Genomic DNA, 18878 nt, shown 5'->3' with positions numbered 1-18878 from the left:
CCACGCCCCCTCATGAATACATCGGACAGCTTTGCGAGTGGTCCGACGACTACATTGTACCCCGGCCGCAGTGTTAGATAGTGCTACCGCAGGTTTCCGGTAACGCTATCCTTCTAACACTGCGGCGTTTGTTCAAGCACTAGGAGCTGCCTACAGCTCTTAGTGCCGAAACTTTGGGTGACAGGTCCTCTTCAAGAGACCTTCAGGGGACATACATGTTACAGGAGAAGGCACTGTTAGTGGGCTTGGAGGGGGTGAGTGTGGTGACAGGTTGACTTGTTAGAGGAAGGGTTTGTAGTTTTCCCGCTTCTTTTTTATCACACGGATCAATTGTATAATATATAGTGCCCTCCCTATTAACTGGTTAACAACATGCAACAGAATTCTAATTGGTGGGCCGTTGCCGCATCGTCCTATGGTCCCTGCTGTGTCTGCCAGGTGGTTTCCATGGCAGCCGGAGGTGAGATGAAGATCTCCGTGTCTGCCATGTAAGGTGGCCTATTAGGCCCAGTTCAAGACTGGGTAAAACAATGACAGATACAGAAGAACTTCAGAGTATTATATAAGGGATCAAAGTATCCCCAGTGTCCCCTAGACAGACAAAAAAAAATAATGCCCTGGAGCTGGAAAGGGTTCAACGTAGAGCCACAAAAATGATAAGGGGTATGGAGGGTCTCAGTTATGAGGAAAGATTTATTTAGTTTGGAAAAGAGACAACTGTGAGGGGACATGATTAATTTATATAAATATATGAATGGTCCATACAAATAATATGCTGGTAACTTGTTTCAGATTAAATCAAATCAAAACACGAGGGGGCACTGTCTTTGTCTGGAGAAATCAAGGTTTAATCACCAGAGGCGGCAGGGCTTTTTTTTACTATGAGAACTGTGGAATAGCCTGCCTCAGGGACTGGTCACAGCAGGGATAGCAGAGAGCTTTAAGAAGGGTCTAGATGCCTTTTACACCTAAACAACATTGATGTTTATTTTATATAGAATTGTTTCCCCTAAATCCCTTCCTCATGTACCGTATATTCCGGCGTATAAGACGACCTGGTGTATAAGACGACGCCCCTACTTTCCTGTTTAAAATATAGAGTTTAAGATATATTCGCCGTATAAGACTACCCCTTTCCAACGCATACAAAACACCGGTAAAAAAAAAAAAAAAAAACAGATTTGAATTTAACATGGTCCTTTTTTTAATTTAAATTCTTATGACATGCAGGTATATAGCAGGAAATCTGTCGCTCATAAACATAAGGCATACAACAACAACATTACCATTACAGCACAGCCCCCATTAGTATACAGCACAGCCCCCAGTAGTATACAGCACAGCCCCCAGTAGTATACAGCACAGCCCCCAGTAGTATACAGCACTGCCCCCAGTAGTATACAGCACAGCCCCCAGTAGTATACAGCACTGCCCCCAGTAGTATACAGCACAGCCCCCAGTAGTATACAGCACAGCCCCCAGTAGTATACAGCCCAGCCCAGCATTAAAAAAAAAAAAACTTATATACTCACCCTCCGGTGGCCCCGATGTGCTGCGCTGCTCCCCCGATGTCCGCGCGGCTCGTCTTCAGTGTTCCGCGCCGTCTTCTTTCTTCTGCTGGGCGCCGCCATTGATCTTCCCCAGCAGGCGCCTAGTATGACGCGCCGCTGCTGGGAAAAACATGGCGGCGCCCAGCAGAAGAAAGAAGACGGCGCGGAAGACTGAAGACGAGCCATGCAGACATCGGGGCCAATGGAGGGTGAGTATGCGCCCCGATGTCTTTTTGAGGCTGCCGGCAACTATTTGAGGCTGCCGGCAGCCATCGCTGTGAAAACACCCGCGATCGGGTGTTACCGGTAAGCCTTTGCTGCAATATGCAGCAAAGACTTACCGGCTATCGAGAGTGCTCAGCCCGTGAGCCCTCTCCATGCACCGGGACCCGACCGCCGCCGTGAATACACGGCAGGCGGTCGGGATTACCGGCGTATAAGACGACCCCAGAGAAGACAGAAGATTTTTCTGTCTTCAAAAGTCGTCTTATACGCCGGAATATACGGTAATCCCTTCCCTTCCTTGGTTGAACTTGATAAACAAGTGTCTTTTTTTAACCATATTAACTATGATATCATGACTATGAATAATAAATAAATAAACATAAAAATCACCCATTTCCCTCTATTTAATTGTATTTAGTGTTAAAAAAATGAATATTAAAAATTAAAAAAATATATAAATGAACTAATTAAAAAGTGCAATTGAGTGCTTCCTACCTCCCAAAAATATGTAATAGAAAGTAATAAAAAAGTAAGATGTATCCATTGTAACCATTACCTTTTCCCACAATACACAAGCCCTAATTATCCTCTTTTGATTGAGGAATAAAAACTTTATAGCTCTCAGAATGTGACAACGCATAGGCAAATGCATTTTTTGTAAAAAATGTGTTTTATGTGCTAAGGTAGTAAAACATAACATAAGCTGTAGACCTGTTGGTGTCTCCTTAATCATACTAACCTACAGAATAGTTTTATCAATTTTATTACACTCTACAGTGAACTGTTTTTTACTATGTTTCGCTCCAGGAAAGAGTTGATAAATTGCAAAAAAAAAAAAGCCCCCTTATATGTCCCTGTCAGATAAAAAAGTAAAAATAAAAAAAATTTAAAAGTTTGTCTTTTGGAATTTGAGCAGGAAAAAAAGTGCTGTGTCCTCAAGGTCATTTTAAGCCATGTCCTTAAAGGGTTAATTATGTATACTGTATACTGTGTATACTGTGACTCCCCTCATATTTATCCTAAATATATTGCACTGCTAATCATATTTTATATAACCTCATAATGAATTCTATTATTATCTAGTGCCCCATAGCAGCTCAGCATCCCAGTGTGAGAAAGAAGCCAAAAAGAGACTGATGGCTTTAATCCTTCTCTTGGGACAGTTCAGGTTGTTGTCATGGTGGCTGTACCCTTGTTAACTCTCCCATAATCCCCTGGTACTGGTACTAGTAATGAACAGGTCACAATTTGGGTTAGATGGTGGGGATTGTTGTATCCTCAATTTGGTGTCTGATGTAGTGATGATCACTTGACTGTGGTGTGATTTGGGACACAAATATATGGATAATTATGTAGTTCAAAGGCAATATTTTTACTCATCCACAAACATGTATACACATTAATTACACTTGCCGACTTACCTTAATGACAACCCACACTAAGCAAGTCCCATTTCTAAAAAGATAGAGTGTACAGACTTGGGAGATAATTTTACTGGGCTCTAAATGTATTCCTATTCAATTGAGACTTTATAAACAAAATAGGCTTTTTACATTTTTTTGCTTTTATATGTTTCAAAAAAAGGTAATGTTTTATTTGCACACTCACATCTTTGTCCCATTTCTATATATATATTAACCAGTATGAGAAAGTATCAAATGTCCAGAATAGACCACAAAACATATTCACATATTGTCCTCTTCTCATCGATTCTGTGCTGGTCTTCTTCTTCAAGCTTGAAACGGGATATCTGAAAAAATAGAAATAGAAAAAGCAGCCCAGAGCGTTTGGTGTTCCGAGCTGTTAATTATTCACACCTCCCACGTGAGGTCACCTCCCTCTCCAACATGTGGGATGGAGGTATCTATCATGCAGGAGGTGTGAATTCATACGCTCTCTAGGTTGCTTTTTCAAACTCTTTTTTTTTTAATTTCCACGATGTCCATGTGTCAAGCGTGAAAAAGACCAGCGCTGGGAATCGATGACAAAAGGACAATAGGTGAGTATGTTTAGTTTTCTTTGACTTTTTATTAGTGGTTGATTTTCTTTAAGTATGTTATGGTTTTTCATTAAAGGGTCCTCCTGGCACTCCAGGCAGAAATGGTGACAACGGAAATCCTGGTTTGCCAGGCCCCCCTGGTCCTCCAGGTCCCCCAGGAATATGCCAAGGTTGTGGAGATGGATCTGCAACAGGTGGAGATGGGGTAAGTAGATTTAATATTGTTCAATAATATTCGATTTACTTTTTTTTTTTTAAAGCACAATTATGTTTCTGCCACAAAAATGTACAAATTGTCAAATATTACAGGAAGAATATCACAGCTCACAACCCCATATTTCACAGGATAGTGAAACAAAACACAATTTTCTTATTTATTGGTGATTAATGTTCTAAAAGAAGTTATCATGGCAATATCATAATTTATATACCTTATATACTCGAGTATAAGCCTAGTTTTTCAACACAAAATTTGTGCTCAAAAACCCTAACTCGGCTTATACTCGAGTCAACTAAAAAAAATAAAGTCAAAACTCACCTTTCTGACATCACCTGTAGGTCCTCTTCTGTCTGAGACAGAAGAGGACCTATGGGGGATGTCGGAAAGATGAGTACAGTGTTTTTTTTTCCCTACTACAGGGGCTGGGCAGGCTGTATGCTACATGGGCTGGGCAGGCTGTATGCTACAGGGGTTGGGCAGGCTGTATGCTACAGGGGCTGGCAGACTATATACTGGGAGGCCGTAATCAATGCATTTCCCACCCTCGGCTTATACTCGAGTCAATAGGTTTTCCCAGTTTTTTGTGTTGAAATTAGGAGTTTCGGCTTATACTCGGGTCAGCTTATACTCGAGTATATACGGTATATTTACAGGTTTTATAAATGTTTTCAGCCGGAGAGATGACTCAATGATATACGTATCTTAGACAATGTGGAGGGATTTATGAATGAATTTATTTGCCATGCAAGTGGGCTGTGCTCTGGTGCAGGCTATAGCACCAGGGTAATTCAGGGCCTGGAGTAGAATAATCCAAACACATGTTTGTGCATAAGATAAACAAAGACTAGAGCTTGATAAATTCTCTCCTATATTCCTACAGAAAGACTACTTAGTAAGTATAGTTGCTTGGCAACACTTGGATCCTAGGCTTTAACCCCTTAATGACCGCCCTATCGGCATTTTAGGGCGGCCATTAAGGGTACTTCTTCTGACGCGACGCCTTTCTATGGTGGCGCGTCAGAAGAAGATTTAGGGACATCGGGTCAGTATAGTGCCGGTGTCGGGCTGTGATATCACAGCCCAGAGCCGGCACTAACAACCGGGTTCGGAAAAAACTCCAATTCCGGGTGTTTAACCTCTTACACACCGCGGTCAAGTTGCGTCCTCATATGTTTGCATTACAAAAAAAAATAAAAATGTATAGCTAGTACAATGTGACAATACAAATTTGCTGTGAATAGCGCTGCTTTGATCCTTTGCTCGGCTGTCTGCCATACAGCAGTTTACCACCACATATGGGGTATCAGTGCACCCGGGAGGAATTGGGCATCAAACGTTGCAGGGCATTTCAACATTTAATTTATTATGAAACTGTCAGTTTTGGCCTAAATTAATGTATTTTCATTTCAAACTTGGAAAATAAAGAATTTTTACAAACTTTAGCAAAATACTTTTTTTCAGAACAAAACGCAAAACTTATCACTTAAATTTTATAACTAACGTGAAGTACAATGTGTCACGAGAAAACAGTCTCAAAATCACCTGGATATGTTAAAGCGTTCCGAAATTATAGCCAATTATCGTGAGACATGTCAGATTTGAAAAATCGAGTCTGGTCATTGAGCTGAAAACTAGTGTCGGTGATGAGGAGTTAATAATACAAACAAACATCTGAAAGGGTTGATACATTGTGACTAGAGATGAGCGAGTATACTCATCCGAGCTTGATGCTCGTTCGAGTATTAGGGTGCTCGAAACGGCTCGTTGCTCGGACGAGTATTTCCCCTGCTCGAAATCGAGCATTTAATAAAAAAAACACAGTGAAGAACAGTGAAGAATAGAATAAAAACAGTGAACACAGGATCATTTAAGTGAAAAACACAGTGAAGAATAGATTACAGATGTTCGGCACATCTGCTTACTTGTCGGGAGATACTCGCGGAACAGTGCGAACAAAGTAGCATGTGTAGAACACATTGAAGAACACGGTGAGCAGGACAGAGACACCAGGGAGCAGCACAGAGACACCGGGGAGCAGCACAGAGACACCGGGGAGCAGCACAGAGACACCGGGGAGCAGCACAGAGACACCGGGGCACCGGCAGCACGGAGACAGCGGGGCAGCGGCAGCACGGAGACACCGGGGAAGCGGCAGCATGGATACACCTGGGCAGCGGCAGGCACGGAGACAGCGGGGCAGCGGCAGGCAAGGAGACAGCGGGGCAGCGGCAGGCACGGAGACAGCGGGGCTCCGGCAGGCACGGAGACATCGGGGCAGCGACAGGCACGGAGACACCGGGGCAGCGACAGGCTCGGAGACACCGGGGCAGCGACAGGCTCGGAGACACCGGGGCAGCGACAGGCTCGGAGACACCGGGGCAGCGGCAGGCACAAAGACATCGGGGCAGCGGCAGGCAGGGAGACACCGGGGCAGCGGCAGGCAGGGAGACACCGGGGCAGCGGCAGGCACGGAGACACCGGGGCAGCGGCAGGCACGGAGACATCGGGCAGCGGCAGGCACGGAGACATCGGGGCAACGGCAGGCACGGAGGCATTGGGGCAGCGGCACGCACGGAGACATTGGGGCAGCGGCACGCACGGAGACATTGGGGCAGCGGCACAGAGACATCGGGAAGGGCAGAGAGACAGAGAGATCGGGGAGACTTCAGTGGAAGAAGAGGAGCGGATCCCGGGACAGCGTATCTCCCAACAAGTAAGCAGATGTGCCGAACAGTTGTAATCTATTCTTCACTGCGTTTTTCACTTAAATGATCCTGTGTTCACTGTTTTTATACTATTCATCACTGTTCTTCACATCTGCTAACTTGTCGGGAGATAATATACGCGCGGAACAGTGAAGAATAGATTGCAGATGTTTGCATACATCTGCTAAGTATCATAAGTATCATACATCTGATAAGTATCAGAAGACATTCTTTTTCAATTAAATAACACATTTTATTCCCGAACCATGGTCCCTTTGAAAAATGCTCAGGTCTCCCATTGACTTCAATGGGGCTTGTTATTCCAGACGAGCACTCGAGCATCAGGAAAAGTTTGTCTCGAATAACGAGCACCCGAGCATTTTAGTGCTCGCTCATCTCTAATTGTGACATATTTACTAAGGTGCACTCTGGTGGAGCAGGGCAGGAAGGGCCAGATTCATGAAGAATGGGAGCCAAAAATCCTGAATCTGGTGCCCTCTGCACACTACACTGACAAACTACACCTTGGGTTTCTCCAGGTAATCTAATCTCCAGCAACTCATTGATATCAGATACAGAAACTAAGATTGTCTGATTGATTGTAGTAAAAATAGAAGAATGGAAAACTACACAAACTTTTTTTCTAACAGTTTATTTATTTTTGTCTTTTGTGGTTTTTTTTGTTTGTTTTTTTTCTTTACAGATCTACCGTCCTCAGTATGACTCTAAATCAGGATATGATTTTAAATCTGGCTCAGGAAATCTTGGAGGTCAAATGATGCTTGTAAGACAAATATTCTATTTTTTGAGGTTATTTATTTTGCACAAACAGTCATATCCATTCAGATAATCAAGGTTTGTGAACATAAATGAGTAGCCCACAAGGTTTCTTATATTGAAACCTACTTTCGCCACTGAGAGATCAATAGATCACTAATACTAGATCACAATATAAATTCAATTTGAAGAGATTGATCAAATAAGTAATGTAGTATTGTCTTATTACAATGGCCAGACATTCAGACAACCCTAGACAGGTAGATCTTATATAGGGGGGACACACTGGTAACACTATTCATATGGCACTTTGTACATCTCTGATGAGCTGGCTCCCCCTTTAGCATGCTCCACGTCATGTTACTTTGCTGTAAGGGCTCGAATTCAACCAAAAAATAAAACAACCATTCAAGTACAACAATACAAAATTCCCATTTAATAATTGAGCTTGAGAGCTATGTGTAGGTGGAAAGCCTCATATAACCACTGTTCGTTGCAAAATACATTTTAAAAAGTCTCCGCTGCAACATCCGATTCCCAATTCAGTGGGGACCTGATGGACATAGAACAGCGCAAAGTGACTTTAAAATGCGCCAAATTCATTATTTGCTTAGACTAGTTTTCACAACACTGAACTCAATTTGTGAGCGCAAATTTTCGTTTAGGTGCATGTTTTGGCACATGAAAAAAGACCATTTAGTGATAAACGCAAAAAATAATATTACGAGGCAAACCAAAAAAAAACATACATAGACTCACTTGATGCATTCAGACAACCACATTAAAGACAAATTGAAATGATAAATTCCCCCCATTGTTTCTCAAACCTGGAGTAAAGTTGAAAGGACGAATCAGTATGATTCTGAACAGGAGCAGCATCTGGAAGAGGTCCTCCAGAAACAGACACTCAGGAGTTCCGCTCAGGGATGGATCTCATTCATAAGAGAAAGTGACAATTGTAGTGATAGATGGTAGCAGTTTTAACTGCACTATGATGGCAGCAAGCATCTGACTTCATAGTGTGAGCACGGCCAGCACGCAAGGACCAGTGACTGGCCGCTGTCAGCAATGAGCAATTGTGTTAGGCATGCTGGGGACTGGGAAGCTGTATACTGGAAGCAAGGGACCAGCTACTGGGGGGCAATCCTGCCTGCCATATAGTGGGGTGTATGTGCTGGCAGGATATATACTGGGGGCATGAGCTGGCTATATACTGGGGGCATGGGTTGGTAGGCTATATACTGGGGGGCATTGGCTGGCTATATACTAGAAGAAGGGGGATATACTGGAGGTGACATGTGCTGACAGGATATGCAGGATATATACTGGGGGGGGGCATGTGCTGGCAGCATATATACTTGGGGCATGAGCTGGCAGGCTATATACTGAGGGCATGGGCTGGCAGGCTATATACTGGGACATGGGCTAGAAGGCTATATACTGGTGGACATGGGCTGGTGAGCTACATACCGGGGCATGGGCTGACAGGCTATATTAATATTTGAGGGTCATGGTCCGGCAGGTTATATACTGGGATCATGGGCTGATTGGCTATATAGTGGGAGGGCATGGGCTGGCTGGTTATATAATGGGGGCAGGAGGTTGGCTGGCTATACACGGAGGGGGGGGCATGGGTTGGCTGGATATATACTGGGGGCAGGGTGCTGGATGGCTATGTACGGGGGGGGGGACTGACTGGCTATATACTGAGTGAAAGCTGTGACCAGTGAATTTCCCACCCTAGGCTTATACTTGAGTCAATAGGTTTTTTAAGTCTTTAAATTATACTTACTTATACTCAAGTATATACGGTAATTAAAAAAGGCCTTCAGAAAAGTAAAAGCGCTGGTCCCTGTTATTGCCTAATAATATGGGGGAGGACTGGCTTTTCTCTATCAATCAAATATGCATATAGCTAGACACATGGAACATTCCATTAATATACACAAAGAAAAACATGTGCAAAAAACTATATATAAAAACTCCAAATATATACAATTTGAAGACTGTGATGTAATGCCCCAAAAGACACAGCCCCCATACACTTCTTAAAACCACTGTTGCATATGGAATACTATATATGCAAACATGTATACAGCAATAGTTGGCAGAGCGTGAAAAATTTACCTAGAATTAAAAAAATCACTACACCTAAGCCCACCATTAAATCTAAGAATATGATATATATGCAGACTTTATTATGTAATATTAATGCTATGCATGTAACATTGTTGTTGACTGTGCTTGGCTTATCTTTGCAGGTATTGGTAATAGGCATTAGCTTTTCATACCCCTATTGTCTATTTTTTAGAGCATACATGCACAGGGGTATGAAAAGCTAATGCCTATTACCAATATCTGCAAAGATAAGCCAAGCACAGTCAACAACAATAAGCCAACAAAAGAAAATGGGTCTGGGAATGCGATTCCTTGCCACCCACCGCTCTCCCTCTCTTCCCTCTCTGCTCTCTCTCTCTCTCCTGTTTAGTTTGTTGCACTACATATGTGAAGATTATTTTAGAATATCCACACTTTCAAATTGTTAAAATCTGGGAGTCCCTTTTTTTTAAGAAACGTCATCAGTTTCCTTAACTATCAGCTGACATTACAGAAATGATAGCTAAAAAGCTAAAGCAGGGATAAATAAGGAGGCAAATGGACAATAACTTATTTCTCTAGTGAAGTATATTGCAAAGTTAACTATTGATTTATGCAATTTGGCTTAAAAGTTTATTTTTAATTCAAGAGCATTCCATGGTTTGCCACAGTAGATCGGTAATTTCTATCCGAATTGTACTCGCACGCTATACTCAAATAGCTCAAAAATACATTACCAGTTTCTGAGCTGTATATTACATTTACTTGCAATCATGACAATGATATAGTTTCTCTTAATTTGTAGGGTGCACCTGGACCTGCCGGACCTCCAGGGGCACCTGGACCATCTGGTCCACCTGTAAGTATATTTACCATGTTCTACTCATATATTTTAATTTAATTTCTTATAATATGTAAACAGTAATATATTCTAAGTAAATGCCTCAGCAAAAGACCCCAATTACTGTTGGACAAACCATGCATGATACTCACCTACCTGGCCATGCAACTTGGCAACTATATAGATTTGACTAGAATTGTTTTGCGTTATATTTTTACCATCTCAGTGTGTACCAGCTGTTCCATTTATGTATATTTTCTTTAAAGGAAACTGATTTCTCTGTGGGGCTTTACCTCACATACCTAATACATGGTTGTGGACAGGATTTGGCATCCAATTACAGGATTATCTGACTTGGCCTTGTTAGGAAGGGGTGTTTATACGGTATTGTATGGATGTGAGGTTGCTAGTGGACTAACTTATCATGGTATTTTCCACCTGACTACTGCTATGTACTTTTCTAAGTGATTTTAATTGTCCAGTATCAGTTGACTCAACATCACAGGGATGAGCTAAGCGGTTGCTACTGGGTCTGTCTGTATCCGTAGCCATTAAAAGAACATAGGCAAAAAGGGACAAATTGACCTGGTCCTGGATCATTTAAGAATTGTTAATCAAAATTCATAAAAACTGTATTAAAAAAAAAAACAGAAACATCTGTATCCCAACGAACTGGACCGTTGTTTTGCAACTTTTTTATCCGTCTGAATCTGGACTTAAGGTAAATTAGATTCAACACTGAAAAAAAAAAAATGTGCTTACTTGATTTCTACCAACAGGGATCTCATGGTTATCAAGGACCCCCTGGTGAATCTGGACAGCCTGGTTCTCCTGTAAGTAGAAACTCTTTTGCAGAGATAATACCACTGAATGCTGACTGAATGTCACCTGAACTTTTATTGACATCCTCCTCCATCGTACAGCTATAACTTTCAGTATCTGAGCTATACTGCATATTGAAGCAAACTTGACATGACTTGCATGAACAGCTATAGAACACAGAACAGTAAAAAATTAGTTTTATATTTCTGGGAAAAATGCATTTATTTGATAGTTGGTTTCCAAGAGCTTGGCTTGCTTCAATTCAATAGGGGCATTTATTGTTAAATGTGTCCTGGTAGTACAGTGGACTTTTCACAATTACAACACAAATATCAAACTGTAAAAAGTCATTAAACTGTCGCCATCTGACAATAAATAATAAAGGTTCCTAATTATTGAAAGCAAGCAGTGTTCTTGAAAAGACAATTATATACAGTAAATTAGCATATTTGTTAATGCTATCATTATAAAATAGAAACATTTGACATGGATGCTGTAATACTCTATATTAGCCTCTAGAGGGCACCCATAGCTTAAAATATGCAGATAACTTTCCATCTAGTTTGTTTTTTCTTCAGTTGGGCTGTAAAAGGCAACTTGATTCCAGTTTTCGGATAGAGTTTTGTTATGTAAATTCCTTTCTACATGTAATTTATAGTGTTATAGACAGATATTAAATACCTATTAAGGTTAACTTAAGATAAAAATATCAGACATTTACATATATAAATACTAGAATACTAATTTCAGTTTTTTTAAATTACACGAAAGAAATCTAAATAGAAAAAGGGCATAATCATTTGAGATAGACATGTATAGCAAAGTAACTACACTAAACAATCAAGAAAAAAAAACATAACTGTGTCAGTAAGTGTGGGTCCACTTCTTAGTAACCCTCTGGTAAAGCATCCCACATTTTGTCATCCAGGAGTTGGAAAGGTTGTTAAGACTTTGTTGCAGAATTTGATAATCCCAAGTTATGAAGTTGATAACTCTTGCTTCTGTGCCATGTCTGCTGTCATAACCTGGTGAGGGAATAGTGAGCATTCAGTGCTGCATAAATACTCCAGTCACTCCAGTCCCACCCATTTCCCTCCTCATTTTTCTTTTTAGGGGCACTGCCTCAAGGTAAAGCAGCAAATACCAGTTAGCAAAATATTTCAAATGAAAGAGTACCTACAAAGGTTACAGAGCTTTCAGTCCCAACCACCCCCCTACTTGTGACAGGGGCCAAACAGTCTCTCTGCCCTTTACACTGTCATTAGTATTTATTATATTTAGAGACGTACAACTTTTGAGAAATGGTCATGTAAACATTGTTTGCATTAAACCAAAGTGACATATATACAGTTGTTATTATTATTATTATTATTATTATTATAAAATGTCTATGTTTTAATATCAATTGCATGAAGAAATAAACATATATAATTTTTTATTTATTTGCAGGGACCACCTGGACAACCCGGACCTATTGGGCCTCTTGGGCCATCCGGAAAAGATGTAAGTTTATTGTTTAAAATCTGATTGTAAATTTTTTTTGTATCAACTGCAATTGTTCTTGTTCTAGTGCCATTTCTTAAATGAAACTGCATTGCACATGTTATGGCCTTTACAGTAACTTCACTGATGATGTAATACTATTATCTGAATATTAGAAGCCTTATATGTAGCACATTATATGTGAAATACTGTATACATTAATAAAGTCTCTATGAAAGTGTTCATGCAATATTACAATAAAACTTTATTTATATACAACCATCATATTCTACATATACAAACCAGAGAAATCACATCATCATATGAAACAGTTTGTATATATATAACTTCTTGTATGTTAAACAGCACGGTGGATCTGAAAATATGCATAAGGATTTTTCTTAACCTTTCTTAACCTTAACACTATGTTTCTGTTTTTTATTAGGGAGAACCTGGCAGACCTGGAAGACCCGGAGAACGTGGAGTAGCTGGTGCCCCTGTAAGTATGGCTTTAGGAGACGCTTTGATACAGTAAAAAATAAATACTATAGGAAATAACGTAAAGATTTTCATATAGAAAACAAAGAGGGAAACAAAGACCACAGTAATATTCTGATCCAGTGTTTGTTTTATGATCTGAGATACCTATGTGTAGTATATGTTTTATATAGCAAATTATATTTCTTTGTATTTTGTAGGGTAACAGGGGACCCCCTGGCATGTCTGGTTTCCCTGGCATGAAAGGCCATAGAGTACGTATTTGGTCTGTTACCTGTTTTATATTCATCAAAGAGCACATTTATATTTATCACAAAATAAACTACACTAACAAAACATGATACATAATCTTAATTGTATTTAAGCTTTATCCAGTGTGCATTTCTAACTCTTCTCAATTTTAGGCCCTAGGCACACAACCGTCTTAGGGACGTAATTTACAGCCGGATCTACGCCCCCATAGACGGGTATGGGCCTGGGCTCACAAAAAAGATAGAGCCTGCTCTATCTTTGGCCACAAGAAGGCAATGCAGCACTTTTTCCTATGGAGAGGGGTGGGGTGAGCAGTGCTCATCCTTCCTCCTCCCAGCATGCCATTGGTCGGGTCGGGCAGCCACAGAGGAGGTGGGTGGGCAGATTACCTGGTCAGCAATGCAGATGGCACAAAGGCGCCCTATTAGTTCACCAGGGCGTCCAATCAGTCTGCAACGATGGGCCTAGGAGAATGACATGCATAATTTTTTGTTCCACCGTCCGTCCATCCTGGGCCCCTGTGCCATGCGGGCCCTGTAGCAGCTGCTATGGCTTTTTTCATACCCCTGATCATTAGGAATTTACACAAACAGGGCATACAAATGTAAGATGGATTCCTGTAGTGGGACATCCTATGATCAGGTTATAATCAGAAGACCATTCACTAATATTAATTTCTCACAGTAGACTTCCCCATGACTGTATTGTTTATCTTGTATAGTAACCTGTGACAACAATTTAATGTTAATGTTTAAAAGCCAAACAATTATATGAATACACATACATACTTTACAGCACAGTTTAGAAAAAAGAAGGGCAATGTTTATTTCTGTATACAATATGATGATAGTAATTCTCTTTTCTTCAGGGCATAGATGGAAGAGATGGAGCAAAGGGAGATAGCGGAGCTCCTGGACTCAGGGTAATTCATATATGTGGAGTAAATTCTTATCTTCATACTATGGCATAATGTCTTACGTAAGAGCCCCTGAACACAGGCTTGATTTGCAGCTGATTTTCTACATGCAATTGCAATAGAAAATCCACTACAGCGGCATCTAAAATATCTATATAATTTCAAAGTTACTCTACATACTGTGTGCAAATAATATCCATAGCATATTCATTTTCTTCTGTGGATTGGAACAATGCTCTAAGAATCTGTAGCAAAACCTGGCAAATAATCTGCTATAAATCCACATGCTTTACACATGTTTACACATGTTTGGATTTATCCAATCCCCAGGGCATGTTTTAGGTAATTTGTTGTACCCCGCAGTATATTGGTAGCCAGCTCACTCTACCCCTCCACACCCAGTATACAGGTATCCAGCACACTGCACCCCCCAGTATATAGGTAGCCAGCATACTGCTCACCCTCCAATATATTGGTATCCAGCACACTGCCCCAAGTATAAAACAGCATCACTTCCCTCTTTTTACCAATTATAACTGCCTTTCAGCTCAAATGACAGCTGCAACTGTGCTGTAATCTGAAGTACATGTGGTGCTACAACTCCAATAATACAGCTAATCCAAAATAGCAATGGTCCAAGTCAAATTGAAAAGAAAGGAGGGCACATACTGATCTTCAGTCTGTAGTTCTTCATTAAAAAGTCAATACGTACATACAGGAGTGAAAGCTTCTGGCCTCAGTAGTAAGTGACATCAATACCGAAGGTATTTAAAGTGTCGGAGGTGGGTTTGGTTTTATACAAAGCGGTCCATGAATGCTAGTTCAATAGGCCTTATATACAGGTCATCCAATCACATGCTAGGCTTATACCTGACCAAACTCCTTAATTTGGAAAGAGCCACTCACCCTAAAGGCTAACCATCATTCTGAGCAAAGAATAAACAAATAAAACATAAACCTGCCTCCTGTGACATCATCACAAGCATGCGCTGCTGATCAATGAGATCATAGCTTGTGCATCTTAGACACGACCACACATGCAAATGTGGAACTTCTAGCTAAGAGGCTGAATAATTTACATACATGAAAATCTGAAGGTTTATTCAATGACAAAAAAGGTTTCAGTATTATAACTTTTGCAACTAGAGAAAAGTGAACACCGATACAGGTGATAGAGTGAACACTAGATTAAATAAAAGCTTGCTCTTCCCATCCTTCTGCTGAAGGAGCTGCAGGAAGCTCTTGAAGGTAAGTACTAGGTTTTTTCTTTTTTTTACAGGGGCAGTGTGCAAATGCTAGAACCCCACAGTTTCCCTCACCGGGTGAGAGCAGTCATCCATATTGACCCAGTATATAGGTACCAGCACACTACAGTCACTCGCCAGTATGTAGGTAGCCAGCACACTGCATCCCCCAGTATATAGGTAGCTAGCACACTACACCCTTAGTATAGAGGTAGCAAACACACTGCCCCCCGACACCCCTAGTATATAGGTATTCAATACAATGCTGTCCCTTTCCCAGTGTATAGGTAGCCAGCACACTTCCCCAGCACGTAAAAAAAAGAATAAACTCTGTACTGCCCTTTACTGCACTGCCTATGGCTCCTTGACTCCCTGGATTCTTCAGAAGTGCGGGCAGAGCCAGCTGCATGATGTCAGTCATGCATGCATGCACAAGCATGCACAAGCAGAACGCATGCACAAGCAGAACGCACAAAGATTGCTCTTCCTGTCATTCTGCTGAAGAAGCTGCAGGAAACCCTGGAAGGAAAGTACTAGATTTTTACTGGGGGCAGTGTGCAAATGCTAGAACCCCCCAGTTTCCTCCACCAGGTGAGAGCAGTCGTCCGCACTGACCAGTGGAAACCGGTCTGCCACTCTTATGCGCATGTACCAAAAGAGAATTGCAGAATATCTTCTGGATTTACCCCAGCCGTAATCCCACAAGCATCAGTACCAAAAACAGAAAGGCATTTTTAGATGTAGAATTTTTCTTAATGTGAATATAAGATTGAGTTAGGGCACCTTTCCAAAAAGTGGTTGTGGAAGTTGGAGAGCAGGGTAGGCTGATGGATGGGCCACCTTGGCCATATTTACTTTAGCCTGCACAGCAATATTCTACTTTCCGCTCTTCGCCTTTTTTCTATAGTACACACTATCTGAAATACCACCTTGTGGATTTCCCTTACAGTCTCATTCCTACACTTCTACCTAGATTCTATTTTTCTTGTCATACCACACCTTATCCTAAACATATGATCTAAATAGTCAACTTCCTTTATAATATACATTTGTCACATTTTTACACTTGGGCCCGGCTGGTGGGGCGCCGTGATCCTTCATATGTCCCTGACACAGGGGACATGGACCGCGGCTGCTCTGGTGCGTGTGCGCGCCGGGTGGCGCGCCTCCATAGTTACCTGATTCATTGGGTCCGGGGTCGCGCCCTCACTGGCTCGGCCCACATCAGTCCTTGCTCATAAGCACAAGACACATAGGCACCGGTCCCTCTGCTACCACCCGAGCGCCCGAAATACTACCTCTCCCAGTAAGTACAAGCCTCCGGCCCTCCTATACTTTTGTCTCCAAGCCTGCTTCTCTTTCTTTATGCCTACCAATGAGCAACTTCTTCTCCCCTCCAATACATGACATCAACTACCTTTCCTTCCCTCTCCTATCAGGTGTACCCTATATAACATCTCTATAGATATTACCTCCTTCCTCCTACCTTCTCTTTATTCTGTCATGAAAACGCTTACTATACAGTGTCAGTATACCTCCTGGCTAATACATACCACCTCTTACACTCATCCTATTTATATAAATATGTATACTTATTACTAACATATATTCCTTATGTATTAACAATATCAAATAACTTTTCACAGAGATTTACTCATTATGTCCTAAAAAATAGTTCTATATATATACCAATGTATCTATATACCATAATACTAATCATGCTCTACTTTCTACATCAGTTACAGATCATGCTTGACAAAGGTCGATTCAGACCGAAACGTTGCTGAAAGAATTTTTTTTATCTGTCATTACATTATATGATTTCTTATGATCTTCATGGTGGAGCTGTATATAATATGATATGAATTAAAAGAATAATCGTTAAAATCAACAAAGGATGTGTGCTACGTTCTTCTCTACTATATATTGGGGCTGAGTACCCAACGCAAGCACCATCCGCATTTCACAGGAGTGCGGTACCCTTGTTCTCTTGGACTGCACTTGAATATTGTCATACGTAATAGGTCAAATCTACGCCAGGTCTGAAACCTCTTATTTAATCCAGATTTCCATGTGACAGCAAGGAAAATATTAAACTGGATGCACAATGCGCCAATCTTAACAAATTTCCCTAGTTTTGCTTGAAATTCAACCTTTGTTAAAACCGCAAAAACACTTCAGAAGAAGCGTGGTAGACATTCTGCAGCAATTGTGGTTCATTGGCCCTTACACTTATACAAGCTCCAGACTTTCCAACAGTATTTACATGTATGATTAATTAGACTAAGCATATGAGTATACCTGTGACACTTTGGATGACAGATTTGAGCAAAGGCTGTGTTTTGAAATCGAACATGGCCAATCCTTTTTTATCTTGTCAACATCAGTCAAGGGAGAATTGGGAGACCACACACACAAAAAATATAGTTGGCCAGTCCCGGCTCTATCAGGTTCGACTGACTTTCCTTTGTTAACAACACCACTAATTATTTATCAGGGAAAAAATATTAATACTCCTGGAGTTCCGGTTTCTTTTTTGCTGTGAAACTGTAGTACTTTTCACCTGTCTGCATGTTTACATTTTGTTGCAATTTTGTGTGTGTATTTATATTGTAAATATTTCATGTAATTATTTTCTTAATTATAATTATTTTGTTCATTTTATTTACTAGGGAGAACCTGGTGCTCCTGGTGACAACGGATTACCTGGCCCAGCGGTAATTTTTAAAGTGTTAGAAGAAACTTGAACACAAATAACACTGACTTTTTTAGGATTAGCAAACTGAACATTTCAAGGAATATACATAAAACAAAAAATTATATATTACAATCTAGTAGCCCCATATATGAAAAGGAAGACATCTTAATAAAATATCATTCAGCATATGCAACAATTCACTGTTAAGTATTTAATTATATTTTTATGATATAATTTTACAGATAATTTTAAAGATTTTCCAGTCACAATGGTCATAATAGTAAACTTTGAAATATACATTATCCAATAGTAATACTTAGTAATTCTCCCATGCAGGAGATTTGAAAGTTTATACACCAAGTAGATACATAAAGCTGAACTCCTCATACTTGGGTACATCATAAAAATAACTACATTCAGTTTTGACAAGTTTTTGGGGTAGTTTCTTAATTTAACAGATGAAACACAACAGCAAAATCAAGAACAACACAAAAAGATACATCAATGATGTTTAAGATTCAGTTTCTCCTGCAACAACTTCTCCTTTTCTGC

General features: G+C 40.7%; 1 protein-coding gene across 1 annotated transcript in view; it reads left to right on the top strand.

The window, feature by feature from the left end:
* The window catches only part of COL3A1 (collagen type III alpha 1 chain), a 70364-nt gene that overhangs the window by 23984 nt on the left and 27502 nt on the right, over positions 1 to 18878 (top strand). The window contains exons 4-12 of the mRNA XM_072120969.1: positions 3851 to 3979; positions 7403 to 7483; positions 10379 to 10432; positions 11194 to 11247; positions 12686 to 12739; positions 13164 to 13217; positions 13417 to 13470; positions 14337 to 14390; positions 18301 to 18345. Coding sequence (XP_071977070.1) covers positions 3851 to 3979; positions 7403 to 7483; positions 10379 to 10432; positions 11194 to 11247; positions 12686 to 12739; positions 13164 to 13217; positions 13417 to 13470; positions 14337 to 14390; positions 18301 to 18345 — 579 coding nt within the window. The remainder of the gene's footprint in view (positions 1 to 3850; positions 3980 to 7402; positions 7484 to 10378; positions 10433 to 11193; positions 11248 to 12685; positions 12740 to 13163; positions 13218 to 13416; positions 13471 to 14336; positions 14391 to 18300; positions 18346 to 18878) is intronic.

This window comes from Engystomops pustulosus, chromosome 8 (genome assembly GCF_040894005.1).
Source record: "Engystomops pustulosus chromosome 8, aEngPut4.maternal, whole genome shotgun sequence".
Classification (NCBI taxonomy): domain Eukaryota; kingdom Metazoa; phylum Chordata; class Amphibia; order Anura; family Leptodactylidae; genus Engystomops; species Engystomops pustulosus.
Note: the sequence above shows the minus strand (reverse complement) of the source record. Positions and strands in the feature narration are given on the sequence as shown.